The sequence below is a fragment of the Phalacrocorax carbo genome, chromosome 6 (assembly GCF_963921805.1).
Source record: "Phalacrocorax carbo chromosome 6, bPhaCar2.1, whole genome shotgun sequence".
Taxonomy (NCBI): Eukaryota; Metazoa; Chordata; class Aves; order Suliformes; family Phalacrocoracidae; genus Phalacrocorax; species Phalacrocorax carbo.
Window position 1 is genome coordinate 39,435,867 of NC_087518.1, and position 14,835 is coordinate 39,450,701.

Here is a 14,835-nt window from a genome sequence, read left to right on the forward strand (position 1 = left end):
TTGCGTCTACTCGTGGAATCAAGCACAACACACAAAAATGCACCACTGACATCCTCAATGCTCTTTTCTGTGTGACAGAATCAGGGTCGAGGTCCCCTTGCAGGGTGCATACAAGATCTTCCAGTGTCTAATGCTATGCACGCATAGTGCATGCTGAGGGCTGAGCACTAGCATGAACCTCATTGCCAGCTGAGATAGGATGTGGATGTGTGATTCTGAAGTTGTAACAGAATACAGCAAATCAAACCTTGCTCCTTCCCTCTGGTAGTGTAGATGTAGTGTGCATTCAAAATAGCCCTACTGCCATCTATATATACTGTTTCTAGCTCTCATTTAATTAAAAAATGTTAGGCTCATGAAAACTGTTTTGGGAGTTAGCTATTCTGTCTCTTAGCCCAAAGGTATGGCCCATTTTCCCTTGCTTTAAAACTGTGTTGCCTTCTGGATGGTGAGGCTTACAACTGAGTGTGAGTTGTCAAGCCCTCAGTAATAAAAACACCCTGTGACTTAATCTCTGCAGTTGGAGATGTCAAGGTTAAAACTGTGAATCTGTCCAGCTGTCTCCTGGAGTCAGTCAACATGGACATTCACTAGTCTGATCTGGTAAAATGGGTCTTTGTGGGAAGTGTTACTGGGGCAACATGCTAGTGATAGTAACACATTTTGTCTTCACCTGCAGAGGGTAACAGAGCTGTGCTGTTTTTTAGATTGGTTACCTACAGTTCAGCTCTTGAATTTGTCTTTTGGCATGTAAATAAGTGATTTCATTTAGAAAGTTATTGAACACCTGTGGCTGCTGATAATTTCCATGGCAGCTCAGACCCCTGAAATCACTCTGCTCTTCTGTGGCGTGTACATATGCAGCTAGGTGGTCAGCAGAATGTGCTCAGCTAAAACATTTAGGAAAGTCCCGCTTCCAGCCTTGTTATTTTTTCTTCTTTTTGTTTTTATTTTTATTTTGTTGTTAGGTGAATTTTTGAAGTGTAGGTGGATTTTTGCAGTGTATGAAATTTGTTTTGATACAGGTCCCTACCGTGCAGTGGTGTGTTGGTCACTGTGTTGGTCAGGCCCCAAGAGGCAAACATAAACCTGTGACCACCTACAGATTACCCACACCACATGTTTCTGCGTAATTTAAATGTTGCTAGCTTCAACTTTCGTCTCCTTGTGACCTAAAATTCCATGTGCTCTGTACATTTACTGTGTCTTGAATTCATCTGCTGAGCCTTGGACCTGTAATTTTTTCAAAGAAGAGCTCACTTGCACTCAGTTAAGCGTGTGTGTTAATGTTGCTAGACCAAGATTTTGGACAGCAAGCTTTTTTGGCGTAGACACTATGTTTTTGTGTTTCAGTCATGAGTGCACTAATGCACTTGTGACCTATGAGTGCTGCTATAGTAGAACTAACATGCTAATAGTAATGGGATCTGGATTTTTATGAGTACATGCTGTGGACAGGTTTTGTCTCCTCTTAGTTCAGTATATCATTACACTTGTTCAAGAGTGTCTGAATTCATTAGGCCCCTTGGGTCGATTCAGCCAGCATATAGAGTTTTAGAATAATATCCAGATAACTGAGGTGTCAAAGATGTTAATTTTGCATACAGTATTATGAGTCAGACATAAATAAAGTGCATGTAAGATAGACCTTGACATTCAAATCCTTGTGGACAATAAGCCTGTGAATATATTGGAAAGAATCACTGACAATTCCCAAGGTACAATATGTAAACTGCATATTTGAGTTGTTCTGTCTCTGAACTTGCTTGTTTATATTTTTATAAGTGTCTTTAGGAGTGATGATGTTTTCTGTGAGTCTAAACATACCTACTGTTAGAACACATGTGCAAGTCCAGTGAAGACTGGAAGCGACTGAGAGTCATTACCAGGTGGTGGCTGTCCAGTAATTTGTGCCTGAAATCCATTGCAGTAGAGATCCTAGAGGATGGATGTCCACCTCACATTTGGTACCACTCATTATCCTTGCTGCCAGTCTCCGTGAAGATGTCAAAGTTAGAATGAATGTATGCCTGAATAACTTCCTCAGAGATGCAGGCAGCTTCCTTACACCACCACTAAAGTGTGCTGGCAGGTGGAGTTGCACTCTGTTCCTTTTCTTTTGCTACTTTTAAGGAAAATTGAGGAGTTTTCTTGAATTGGTAGTCTGGCGTCTATATAAGGAAGTCCATTAATTTAGAATTGCAGTTTCCATTCAAACACACCTTCTTTGTACTTTTTTAAAAATTAATGGGAGTAGTTGACATATTTTAGGGAAGTTTTAGCTTCCATATTTGAAGTTTTTTTTAAAAGCAGTCCTGCAAAGTTTTTGTAGTACATTGCAGATGAAAAGGATAATTTAAAATATTATAAAAAATTGCAATGAACCTTCTTCAGATCGACAGAGGAAGAAGAGGCATGGAGGCTGCTGAAAGATTGTGCCTGCAGGAAGAAATGATGTGGCACAGGTTGCTTCTGTGGCTTTCAGAATAGCTGTTCAGGGACAGATCACAGGTCCAGATTCTACTTCTGGCCTTTAGCCAGCAGTGGATGTCTAGGAAAAATATAAGAAAAGGACAAGAATACTGTGCGGCTTCCCCACTGTCTTCCCACCCCTGTAATTGACTGGTGTCAAGGGTGGTCCTTTTTACTTATTAGGCCTAACTGGATTTTTCTTCCTTGAGTTTGACTAATCTCTTCTTGAACCCATGTGAACTTTGGACACCAGCAATGCTGTGTAGCAGTAAGCTCTACCGTTCAGCTAAATGTAAGATGAATTATTGCTTTTTTTTCCTCAAATTTTCCATTTATGAATTTCATATGATGGCCCCTGTATGTTTTTTTTTTTTAGAGGAGATAGTGAACTTCATCTCAGTTCAACCTGAATGGTTGATGCATGATTTTTCGAGATCTTTACAATATTCACTGAGATAACGGGAGTGTACTAAAGGACTATTGCTATGGTTGAATTTTTTATCAAATGGCGCTCAAAGGACTATTCTAAAACCCGTCTAAGTCATATTTAGAGGTGCTTTTGGAGTATTTCTGTGTGATTGATGGAGCTAATCTGGTTAATTTCCATTATCAGAAAAAAAATATGTTAAATGGCTTCGATTTTATCACTTGATACATCTGGGCAATGCTCTTCTATTACACTTATTGGAATTTTGTCACGGTATCCTCAGATGGTGTAATTCAGAGACTGATATTGAATGAGTGTCTGTCCCTTTGTGCATAGCCAAGGGAACTAGTGGCTAATGAATGCAGATGTTTTAGTGACAAATACTAAAACAAAATTATGTTTGTTATTTCTAGGTAGGAGGCCTGCACACTCTCTCTCATCCATCAGTACTCAGTATAGCAGTGAAGATGACTCTCATGCTGAAACGATGAAAGACAATATTAAGGGCAAAGAGGAGTATAATATCAAAAAGGCATCTGATAACACAGAATGTGCACAATATGGAAATGAGAATGGGGAGAATAAACTGCTCAGAATGGAGGAAAATCAGGAAACTTTTTCACTGGAAGAGGAGGGAATAGATGAAGCAGAAAAGGCAAAACCAGAAGATCTAATGGCAAGGGAAGATACTGCAATTTTAAATGAAAATGTAATGGCAATACAGCATCAGAGTCCCGAAGTTAATGGGGAACTCAAACAGGCTGGGTCAGTAGAAAGTAATATAGAGGAAGATGGGGAGAAGAATGCAAGTACAAGGAGGGATGATGGGGAGGAAAGACTTCTGGTGCCATTGGAAAGCAATATGATGGAAGTGGAGGATAGCAATGAAGAGTCTCCTCAGAGTGATGAAGGAGGTGGTGAGTAAAGTCCCTCTGCACAACTGTGAGCGATTAGTGCATGCAAGTGTTGCTGTGTTTGCTTTTATACTAAGTCATGGTGCAGCGTGGGGAATGCAGTTGCTGGACTGTTTTCAAGCTACTAGGATACTCTGTGCAGCATGCTGTGAGCTGAATAACCCCCCAGAATGTAACCTTTGTTTATTGTTTCTTTTCTAGTGTTTCCAGTGTAAGGCTTTGGCTATTCCTTTTATCTGGGTTTCACATATCATCTAATTATTATAAAATCCAAACATGTTTTATTATCTGTAGAAGAATCTGTATGCCAGATTGGGGGACTCTGTTTATACTGTCCAAATATTAGATTGAAAAAGAACACTAAAAATTACCATATGAATCACGGTGCAGCAGATGAAGATCAAAACTCTGTCAGTTGATCCATGGTTGTGTTGCTTCACTCTGTCATGGATTTGGTGGCTAGGAGCAAATCAGTTAGTTGCATGACACCTTGTTTTTACTGTTGATAAAATGGGCATTTTGTAGTTTCAACCTTACCTTTATGGATAATGGGCAATTAATAAAAGGTTGGCCATGTGGGCAAGGCTTTGCATTGTTGTATCTAGGGAATGGGAAAAAATGTAAGCCCTTGCTTTGCAATGTCATCCAGGTCATGGGGGAAATGTGTTGGATGCTGTTAAATCAGGCAGTATAAAAGAATAGTCATCTGCACTGGTGCTGATGTCAAGGAGAGTCACAAGCCATGGTATACGAAATTTCCAGTTGTCTTTCTGCAGGCTGGATTTGCAGTGAAATGCAGAATGCTTTTCCTTTAATAGATTTTTTTTGGTTACGTTTCTATTGCTCTCTGTTTGCTGCAGTGCATCTAGCTAAGATAGCTGCGTGTAGAATAAACAATTTGAATGCTGATGCTTAATGCTTTGCAAGTCTGTTGCTGCTGGGTTACTTTGTCTTGTGCATTGCTTTTGCTTTGTTATGCATTTAGAATGAGAGAGTAAAGACAGTAACGTACTATGCATTGAATAATGCTGAAGTCTTTAAAGATGTTTGCTTCTGGAACCCCTCTCCTCACTTGTGTGAAAGAAACTTCAATTTAAGCACCTTCACCACAGGGCTCAGATGAGTTGAGTAAGGACTACTGAAGAAGGAATAACTTTAAAAACCTAGAGGACAGAATATTATGCCGTAATACAAAACCAAGGAAAGATTAATTGAACGTGTGAAGCTAGTAATCTGAGTTATCCTAAGACAAATAGCGTGGTCCTTTGTTAGCATGAATTCCTGTGTACTTATATTCAACACACATGGTTTTGTGGCTCTAGGTTTGAACAGAGGTCCTCTGTCAAATACAGATAGGTTGTCCGAATGTTATGTAGGTAACAGCTTTTACTTCTTAGTCAAGTCCTGCAACTTCTCTGCTGGCAGGGGACTACCTGAGATTCAGGGACAGGGCAAATCAAGGAAGGACAAGAAAAATCATTGGATCATAAAAATTACAGATATGAATGAATTCCTAAACTGCATACAGATTTTTCCCATCTACATGGGGGTTGTTTAAGTAAATTTTATAGTAAATAAAGAATTGCCAAGAAACTGTGTGTAGAGCAATGAAAGAAAAAGATAATACCCTTTTTGAGGTATAATGAGCATGCTAAAGAAATATTGCGGGGTAACAAAGGTCACATGGGAATCTTAGCTTTTTCTAGGCACTTAGCACACTTGCTGCCATGATAAAGATTCTAATTCAAACATTTAAGGATGTCTATAGTCTTAAAAGAAATGCCAGATGGTTACAACTCCCACTACTCCAGTCCTCCAAAAGGCTGAGGGCCAAAAGCCTCCAGAGACACCCGAAGGGCTGAAAGAGCTCAGTCCTTTACTGCAACTGCAGAATTGGTTCTCAGTCTGTTCTTGGGCCTCCCTGATTTTTTCGCATGAACTCTGTAGGGCGGTCATTCGCAGCTGTCCAGCCTGTGTTTAGGTGAGACTGATATGGCACTGTTTTGGTTTTGTCCTGATAAGACCCATCATACTCTGCTTATGACAGGATTTTCCCTAACCAGTGCTGTCATTAACAGTGCAGAACTAATTTATCAGAGAAAATTGTATATGCTGAGGAAAGCAAAAGGTGCAAAATGCTCCTCTGTGGTTGTTCAGTTGCAGGCTGAGCCTGGGCAAATCACAACCGATGGTGTGACAGGATCTGTCAGAAGTATGGAAATACCTGGGATGGGCTCCTGCTGCGCGTTTTCTGATCTTGCTGTGCTCTTTGTGACAAGGAGATATTGCTGATCCTAAGAGAGAGAATTATTGTGAGCAGTATTTGTCATCCTTCCCTGAGCTCTGTGTTTTGATAGACTGTCTGTTCCCTTTTGTCAAATGTTATGGAGGCAGTAAACTGCAAAGAATGGGAACTGCCAGCTAGTCAGACTTCAGGTCTATAATCAGGTCAAAGTAAAATACATGCACCGTACCTAGCAAAGCACTTGGTATTTCAGCAAGTTGAAGAAAGTGCTGCCTGTCCCCTTTGTGAGGGGCAGCCAAGGGATGTCCTGGAGGGGAAAGCTTCTTGTCTTCTCTGCAGAGCTGAAAAGTCAGAATGATTCAAGCAGGTTGTGCACTATTGCGCAGAGACCTTTTTCAGAATCTTATAAACCTTATAAATGCTCTCCTGGGACCTTCCCTGCTCAACTTTCATGGTTCCTTGCAGAGCAGATCTTAGTGCTTCACCCAGGTGAAATGTGACAGCAAGAGGTGAAACCATCACTGCCCTTTAGGGCCTATAGTATTGGAAAAAAGGCAAATGCTTTCGTACTGTAGAGTGAAGTGGTCTTTTAAAACTTTTCTCATATTTCTGTTCAGAGCTGTGTGGGTGCAGGGTACTGATGGGATAGGAAGGATAGGTGTGAGCATAAAGTAGGAGGAACCACAGGAGGAAGAATAAGAAAAAAATAAAAATGAAAGTGAAAAAAAGAAGGAAAATAACATACAGGGGCAAGTAGAAAGACAGAATCAACTGTGTAGGAAAAACCCAACCTCATAGGAAAAAGGTGAGAGAGCGCAGGGTGTGCATTGGCAAGAGAGGCAGCATTTTGGGAAGAGTGCAAGGGTGTGGCAGGAAAGACAGTGTTAAGTCTTCTCCTCACTGCAAGCCGTTGGGTGCAGCACCTCTCCCACTCCTGGACCTTTCAGTGCCCTGACTGACTCTGAAGCAGCAGGCAGGTTACAACCCATACACACAGCTACAGGTATTAAAAAACCAGTCTCATAAGAATTGATAGTAATTTTTCTTAATAAATTGCTGGAGGGAACATTCAGCCACACGCAAGTACATGTGATTTCAATACATGACACCCGGAAGTGGCAGTGATCCAAAGAAGACCTGTACAAATGCTCTGAGACGAGAGAGTGTTTCTGTGGGTTAAGTGGGCAATTTGGATGAGACCAGTGGCCAAGTTGGTCAGCCTTATTGTTCTTATTTTTATGCAACTGGTATTCTTCTAGCAGAGCTCCTATTAACTTCAGAAGTGCCTGACAGGTCAGTCCAGAGGCACATCTCTCACAGCAGTCTGTGTCTCACAGTGACAAGAGAATATGCTGTTCATGAACATGAGAGGCTGTTTTCTGCATTTCACTCATTTTGTGGCTCTTCTATACTGCAATCTGTTGTATAATAGCTGTTAGAAAAAAATGCCTGTCTAGACCTTTTGTATCCATTTATGGATCTGATGTCCATGAGGTTGTCCAGTCTGTTTTTGGATCTGCTGATACTGCCAGCCCCTCAGGCCCTGTCACAGCAGGTTCACTGCTTCTATCCTGTCCATTCTTTATGAAGCCCAAAATTTTGGGTACCTTTATTACATGCTGTACTGCAGAGTGGCCCAGAGTCAGCCAGTTCCTTCGTGTGGGAGCATTAGCTTTTTACTCATGGCTCCTTATTTTTATTTTTATTTTCAGAGGAATTGAAATAAGGTGTTGCTTAAAAGTCAAAAAATCATACCGTGTGACACCTCTTTAATTGTGAGCCATGATTTCGCCAGAAACACGTTAAGTGGTTTGTTGTGGGAATTGGTTTCAGTCTCTGTATTTTTGTAATAGAAGGACAAGTCAGGATTCAGATATTTTTTCTTGCTGGCTGAAACCCTGAACCTTTACTCTCAAACAAAATACTTTCTCTAAATAAAATGCCAGAGGCTGATTCTGGGAAAATAATTGGTGAAGATATTGAAAAGTGGCTGTGTTCTCGCTGAGCCTTGACAGAATTTGTCTGTAGATGTCTAGAAACTGAAACTTGGAACAAGCATCTCTGTAGGACTTCCACTGCATAGATGAAGCTGACCGGTGCACTGCTTCATGTCACATACAGTAACAGGATTGAAATGCTGTGATTTTCTCCTTTTTGCTCTGAGAGTTATGCTTGACATAAGTATCAAATATAGTCGACTAAGTTGTTGCCTTTTGGTCAAAGACGTGATTGTTCAAGCTGCAGAGGAGCAATCCGATATGACCGCTGGCACCACCCAAGCAGCAACAAGAATTAATAAAGTCTCACACAAACGGGCATAATACAAACAAAAATGGGCAGCAGTTTCAGAGATGTGCCTGAAGGTATGTGGTTCCTAATGGACCCAGTGTACTGGCAATAAAGGCCCTTTGACCGTAAAACCAAGTGTGAGATTTGACTTTATGCTGTCAGTCCATACCAGTGGCAAACTAGCAAACTCTTTGTGTAAAAGACTAAGCCAATGACTGCAACAGAAAAGGAAAGATATAGAAAACTGATGGAACTTGAAGGGAGAAGCCTGGGTTGCTGGAGGGAAGCGCTGTCAAAGGAGATGCTGAAGGGATTGGACTGTGTATGTAGCTGAAATACTGCTCATAAAGAAGTTGTTTAGTATCACTAGCTTGATACTAAGCATCCAGGAAGTTAAAAAGCAGAAATGGAACCGATAGCACAATCTGAACAAAAATTTCAAGTGTATGACTTGACTGTGAAGCATCACAATCATGGCATTTACAGAGCAGAAAATACTTCCCCACTTATTTATAGATAAGCATAGGCATTCAGTCACTTACGTTAGTTTGGGGAGTTGAGGAATCATCAGGACTGTAGTTGGGAGCTTAATCTACAGATTTTTTCTTTATAGTATTCATAGAACAACAACGGTTTTATGTCTATAAAACGATGTGGTTGCTTGTATGTTGAACCCCTCTCAGACTGCCTGACAAAATCAATCTCACTGTTTTGTGAAAATGTTGTGGAAGATTGCCGCTCCATGTTTCAGTGGATGCTCCTGTACAAATTTTCCCTTAGATTTTAAATGGTTGTCTCCATTTGGCTTTAATCTACTTAAAAAAAAATTATTGCTGGTGAAGTTATACATGGCTCCAATCTGGTCTGGCCTAACATTTCCAATTTTAAACCAGGCTGAGAGAGCTGGATGACTTCTACTTCCTTTTTGATTTTTTTTTTTAATGGTTTCTCTTTCTTGCATCCTCTTTTGTAACTTCGTGGTAGTTTTTGAAGATTGCATACCAGCTCAGGAGGAAATAGCAAAGGCAATTGGAAATGATCATCACGTGAATTCTGAACCTGAACCTAGTGGTTCCTGTGCAGGGGAGGCAGAAGAGAACGTAACAAGTACAGAGCATGATGCCAATGAAGGTGAGGCTGGCTGTCGATCAGGGACATGGATTAGATCTTAAGTCATCTGAAGTCTTTTTATGGAAGTGTTTGCTCTTTCCCATTCCTTTCTAGGCTATCTTATGCTCTTTTCTTTCCTAAATTGTATAAAATTGGGTGATGACTAACTGGCTTCTGTAGTCATGTATAATTAATGTATTTTTGGCAGTTATAATGGTCCTAGATGAATGATCCAGGCCATGAAAAACATGACTGCTAGTCAAGAAAATAGCTGTGGGAAGCAGGAATCTAGTGAGTTTCCCTTTGCTTCCAGGTAGCGTGGGGCCTCCTTGGGAAATGCATTGTCAAGGCAGACAGGATGGGACTGACAGACTAGGAATGAAGCTGAACTGCAGACCTGATGCTGTACCCTGTTTGTCTCCCAAACTCATCTCCCTGTTGGCAGTTTGCGTAATTGGCAGTGAGTAAATTTCAGCTTGATCTTGATTCCCTCCAAGAATGTTTCTGGTCCTTGCAACCCCAGCAGTTTATTGTGAGACTTGATGTACCTGACAGAAGTGCCCTGTATATTATACAGGGAGTATTAAAGCCAGCCATCCTGCTGCAGCAATGAGCCGTAGTGAAAGTAAATGTTAAGATTCTACTCCAGGGTAGCAATAAGTCTGAAAAGAGAAGGAAACCATAGGTTAAAACTGACTTCATTCTGCACTGTTGCTCTTAAATTTCCTTCCTCCATCCTCTAAGAGTCTAACAGCTGGCAGGAACAGGTCATATATATTGTTTTTAAATTGCTGTTTGTGCACTGTCTTGTACTTTGGCACATTAATCCAGGGTGTTCTAAGTTTTTTCTGGTCAGCTGGGAACCTTTTGATCTTCTTCCCTTATGTAGTCGAAGAACATAGTCTTTTAAGGTTTGTTATCTTCCATCCAGAAGGTGTATACAGGAGGCTGGAGGTTCCTTCTCATCTGTGGTCTGTCAGCAATTGTCTTTTTCTCAGTGATTCTTTCTCAGATGAGATTGCTTCTTCCTTGGTCTCATCAGCTGACTGCAAATAACTGTCTACAGCATTTAGTTTCAAAGTCCGGTAGTCTTCATGTGTTCGTCTGTTGTGGTTTAGCCCCAGTTGGCAATTAAATACCACCCAGCCGCTCTCTCACTCCCCACACCCCTGTAGGATGGGGGAGAGAATTGGAAGGGCCAAAGTAAGAAAACTTGTGGGTTGAGATAAGAACAGTTTAATAATTAAAATAAAACAGTGATAAGAATATAATAATAATAGTAATATAATGAAAAAGAAAATATATATAGAGATGAACACTTGGGAGGAGGAGAAACCAAAAATCCAAGCAACAAGTGATACAACCGCTCAGCACCTGCTGACTGATGCTGTTGGTCTCTGAGCCATGAGTGCCCTGCCCCTGGCCTGCTCCCCCCAGGTAACATACTGGGCGTGACGTTACTTGATAAGGAATATCCCTTTGGCCACTTTGAGTCTGCTCTCTTAGCTGTGCCCCCTCCCCTCCCAGCTTCTTGTGCACCCGGCAGAGCATGGGAAGCTAAAAATGTCCTTCAATATTATAAGCACTACCCAGCAACAATGTGTTATCAACATTATTTTCATACTAAGTCCAAAGCACAGCACTATACCAGCTAGAACCATGACATGATCTTTACAAGGATCTATGTTCCTGATGCACAGGCCAGGGTATGGAACACGTAATTCCTGGGCAGCCTGAATTCTGTGTCGATTGTCCCTCCGAATCAGGGTTGAAACATGTTTGCTTCCCAGGGAGGTGGTCTTTAGAAAGCCTGGAATCTCCTAGTCGTTAACCTGTCAGGTTCGCATGATGCCTCGTTTTGAATAGTTTATTGCTGAAAGAACTTCACAGTTGCTGTTATCGTTCCTGCCCAATGCAAGACGTTGCTTTACATAAGGGAATACTTTGTAAGCAGCTGCGCGAGAATATTAGCTCCTCTCTCCACTAATGAAGCAAGTAAACATGTAGACTATACCACGCACAACACAGGATTGGGTTTCTTTTAGACAAAGTGAACAAAGCATCTACTTTACAGGGACTGGCAAAATCCCTTACATTAGACAGTCCAATATTAACAGCTGGACAGTTCAGACACTATGCTTTTGTGGAGACAGTAATATTTAACTCTGAGTTGGGATGACAGTTTGGGATGTTTTATTTAATTTCGTACCAAAACTTACATTAGAATTTTTTAAAATGATTACATGTTACTGATTTTGATAGTGGGCCTGAGCAACCCCAGATTCAGGAGGTAGGATTTTCAGTATGAGTGCTGTAAAAATATGATAGTGATTGATAACTGATTTTTATGTATACATGTGTATATATGTATAAAAGAAGAAAAATTTTAAAATATAAGGAACAGAAAGCTAGTAGTAAACATAAACAACAAACCTGGTGCAGGATTCATCTTGGATGAAGGTACAATTTCGCATAATACAAAATGTAGTTTTTGATTTTAAAGTGCGATCTAGTGTTCAGGTGATGTGTGGTCTGGTGGGAGGAAACAACCTGCTGTGCTCTTTCCTCCCCTTCCACAACCTCCATTCTCTCTCTGGAAACTCTCTTCTCAGCCTGTCCTTTCTTCTTCTGGTTCCTTTACTGTCTGCAGCTGCTTGAGCTGCCTTGCGCACCTTCTGCTTTCCTCTACAGCAGATCTGCCCTGTGAGTGGATTGGGTCCAGCTCTGAAGGACAGGAGGGCAGAGTGGCAGTGGGGAGCTGCAAGGCCAGTGGAAGGGTTGTGGGAAACCGGACACAAGCTCCGCTCTGCTGGCAGAGATGGGCTGGACAAATAGTGTCCTCCGGGCCTGTATGTCACCTGGAGTCTTCTCTGGCTGCCGTTCCAGAGATAGGGTCTATCTGCACAGGCAGTTGCCCAAGCAGGCAGCAAAAAGCAGTAACTGTGGAGTGCAGCAGTAGTGCAAGACAGTAAAATAAGTCAAGAACAGTGGGGCATGATCTGGGGCAAGACAGCCTTTGCCCGGTTTGAGAAATGGTAGCTTGAGAAAGACATTGCTCCTTGCTCCTTTCAGTGGCACAAAACTTCTCATTTTCTAAAGAATGGGAACGTGCCACATTTGTACAGAACACTGGTGCAGCAGCACAGGCTGCTGGGGGTGCCTGCCCAGGGACAGGTCCTGGAGTGCCAAACTCAATCCCGGCATTGCTGTTAAGTTCCCAGGGGGCAGGAATCGACCCTGTATTATTCCCCTGGAATAATTACAGAATTGATGGGATGCAATTACCCATTTTACATGAACAGCTGAGTATTATTCTTCCTGTGTGTGCATATTTTACATCAGTGATTTACCACCTATTTCTGAATTTTTGAATGTTACTGTCAAGCTTATAGCTATTTCGTACACACACCTGAGCTCCCTGCTAGGCAGGTGAGGGAAGGAGGGAGAGAAGGCAGGGCAGGCAGAACTGTCAGAGTTGAAAGCTGGTCATACATCAACATTTTTGCTTAAATTAGTTATGCCAGATGCCAGAACGGCAGGACTAAAAATGTAGTCAGAGCACAGGTGCATGATGAGAAGCAGCACAGCAAGTTTCCTTCTTGTCACCATGCTGATGTCCCTTCATTGCTTGGGAGAGATAGCATCTTTAATAACAACCCTGTAAAACAGCCTTAACACTAACTCAGTTCTCAATAAAACTAATGTTTTGATTATTTCTTAATAGCACCAGATGGAGCTTTCTTGGCAGAAGGAACAAGAACACTTGATGTGCAGAAGGCATCAGAACAAGTGGTACGAGAAGGGCAGATGGTAGGGGAGAGACACACTCTTGAGAAGGAAGATTTTGTTGCTGAGGAAGGAGATGCTCTCACCAAAGAGGCAGGAGAAGAAATAGCATGGGCAGGAGATTTGCTGCCCAAGGAAGACACATTGGCTGTGCTGCAGGCAGAGGGTCAGCTTGCAGTGGAGGAATCTGCACCTGAGGAGAGTGCCATGGCAGAAGAAGATCTCAAAGGAAAGGGGTCAGGGAAGGGAATGGAGTCCGGTGCAGAGGTGGCACTGGGGGAGCAGGAAGTTCTGATGGAGGGGATGGAGAGCAAGGCAGCACTGGGAGAGCAAGCACCTGGGGGAGAGGAGCCAGCAGGGGTGGGGACACTGCTGGGCAGGGAGGCAGATGGCACAGTGTCTGAGCAGGAGGTGGCTGGGGAGGTCTGTGAGGGAGAAGAAGCTGTGGAGGAGGCCTCCGCAGCAACAGGGCCTCCCGTGAAGGAGGTGGTGGGTGAGACGGTGTCTGAGGCAGAGGAAGCCATGGAGGAAGGAGGTTTTGCAGGGAAAGGCGTTGTGGCATGTGCTGTGTCTGAGGGAGAGGAGGCTGTGGGGGATGCCAGCTTGGCAGAAGAAGAGATTGCCAGGGTAGTTGGCCCTGAAGGAGAAGGGTCTGTAGAAGAAGCCATTTCTGAAGGGGAGGAGGCTGTGGAGAAGCTTGGGGCTCTCCCGGAAACATTAGAGGATACAAACGTTTGCATGGGAGAAGCAGTGCCTAAAGGAGAAGACTTTGTAAAGCCAAATGAGTTTTCCCAGCTGAAAGCATCAGGGGAAGAGTGGATGGAGATGGGGAAAGCTACCATAGGAGTAGCAACATCTGAGACTGGCAAGGTATCAGAAGTAGAAGAGAGGTCTCTCCTGAGAGCAGAGGACGCAATGGAGGAGTCTGTGGAGCCTGGCAAGGGTCCCATGTTGCAAGTAGCACCTGGGTTAGAGGCACTGGTGGATGCTGGAGGGGATCTTGTAAGTGAAGGGTCACCTCAGTTGGAGGAGACCACAACAGCAGAGGAGGAGGAGGGCTCAGCAGAAGCACTTTCGAGTGGAAACCCATCTCTAGGCAGCAGGGCAAAGACAGAGAGGGCAGTAGAAGAAAAACCTGATGGAGGGGTGATGGGAGTACCTGCGGAGACAGCCAGAGCAGAGTCAGGAGGTGGAGAGGAGGTCACGGATGGAGCAGCAGGTCCAAAGGAGCTGGCAGCTGGGATGGAGGGATTGCTGGAGTATGCTAAAGAGAAAGGGAAGGAGAAGCCTCCTGGTGAGGGGGTGGTAGATGAAGCGGTGCTGCCAGCCCTGGGGCTGTGTGTGAGCGGGGCAGGGGAGACAGGAATGGTGGCTGGTGCTGTGATGGGTGGCCAGGCAGGGCGAGGGGCTCTGGCTGAGGGAGTGGCAGGGGAGCTGGCGCTGGTCAGGGAGGCAGCAGGGCAGGAGGTGGTGGTGGCTGGGGATGGTGGGATGGGCGATGGGGAGGTGGCACAGGAAGGGGTGACAGGAGCAGTGTGGGGGGGACAGGGTGTGACGGGGGCGGCAGAGGTGGTGTCAGCTGAGGAAAGGGG

At 43.3% G+C, this 14,835-nt stretch overlaps 1 protein-coding gene across 1 annotated transcript in view; it reads left to right on the forward strand.

The window, feature by feature from the left end:
• ERICH3 (glutamate rich 3) overlaps nucleotides 1-14,826 on the forward strand; it is a 44,708-nt gene extending 29,882 nt beyond the window's left edge. The window contains exons 14-18 of the mRNA XM_064455776.1: nucleotides 3,313-3,816; nucleotides 9,332-9,478; nucleotides 9,771-9,917; nucleotides 13,182-14,729; nucleotides 14,792-14,826. Coding sequence (XP_064311846.1) covers nucleotides 3,313-3,816; nucleotides 9,332-9,478; nucleotides 9,771-9,917; nucleotides 13,182-14,729; nucleotides 14,792-14,826 — 2,381 coding nt within the window. The remainder of the gene's footprint in view (nucleotides 1-3,312; nucleotides 3,817-9,331; nucleotides 9,479-9,770; nucleotides 9,918-13,181; nucleotides 14,730-14,791) is intronic.
• The last annotated feature ends 9 nt before the right edge of the window (nucleotides 14,827-14,835 follow it).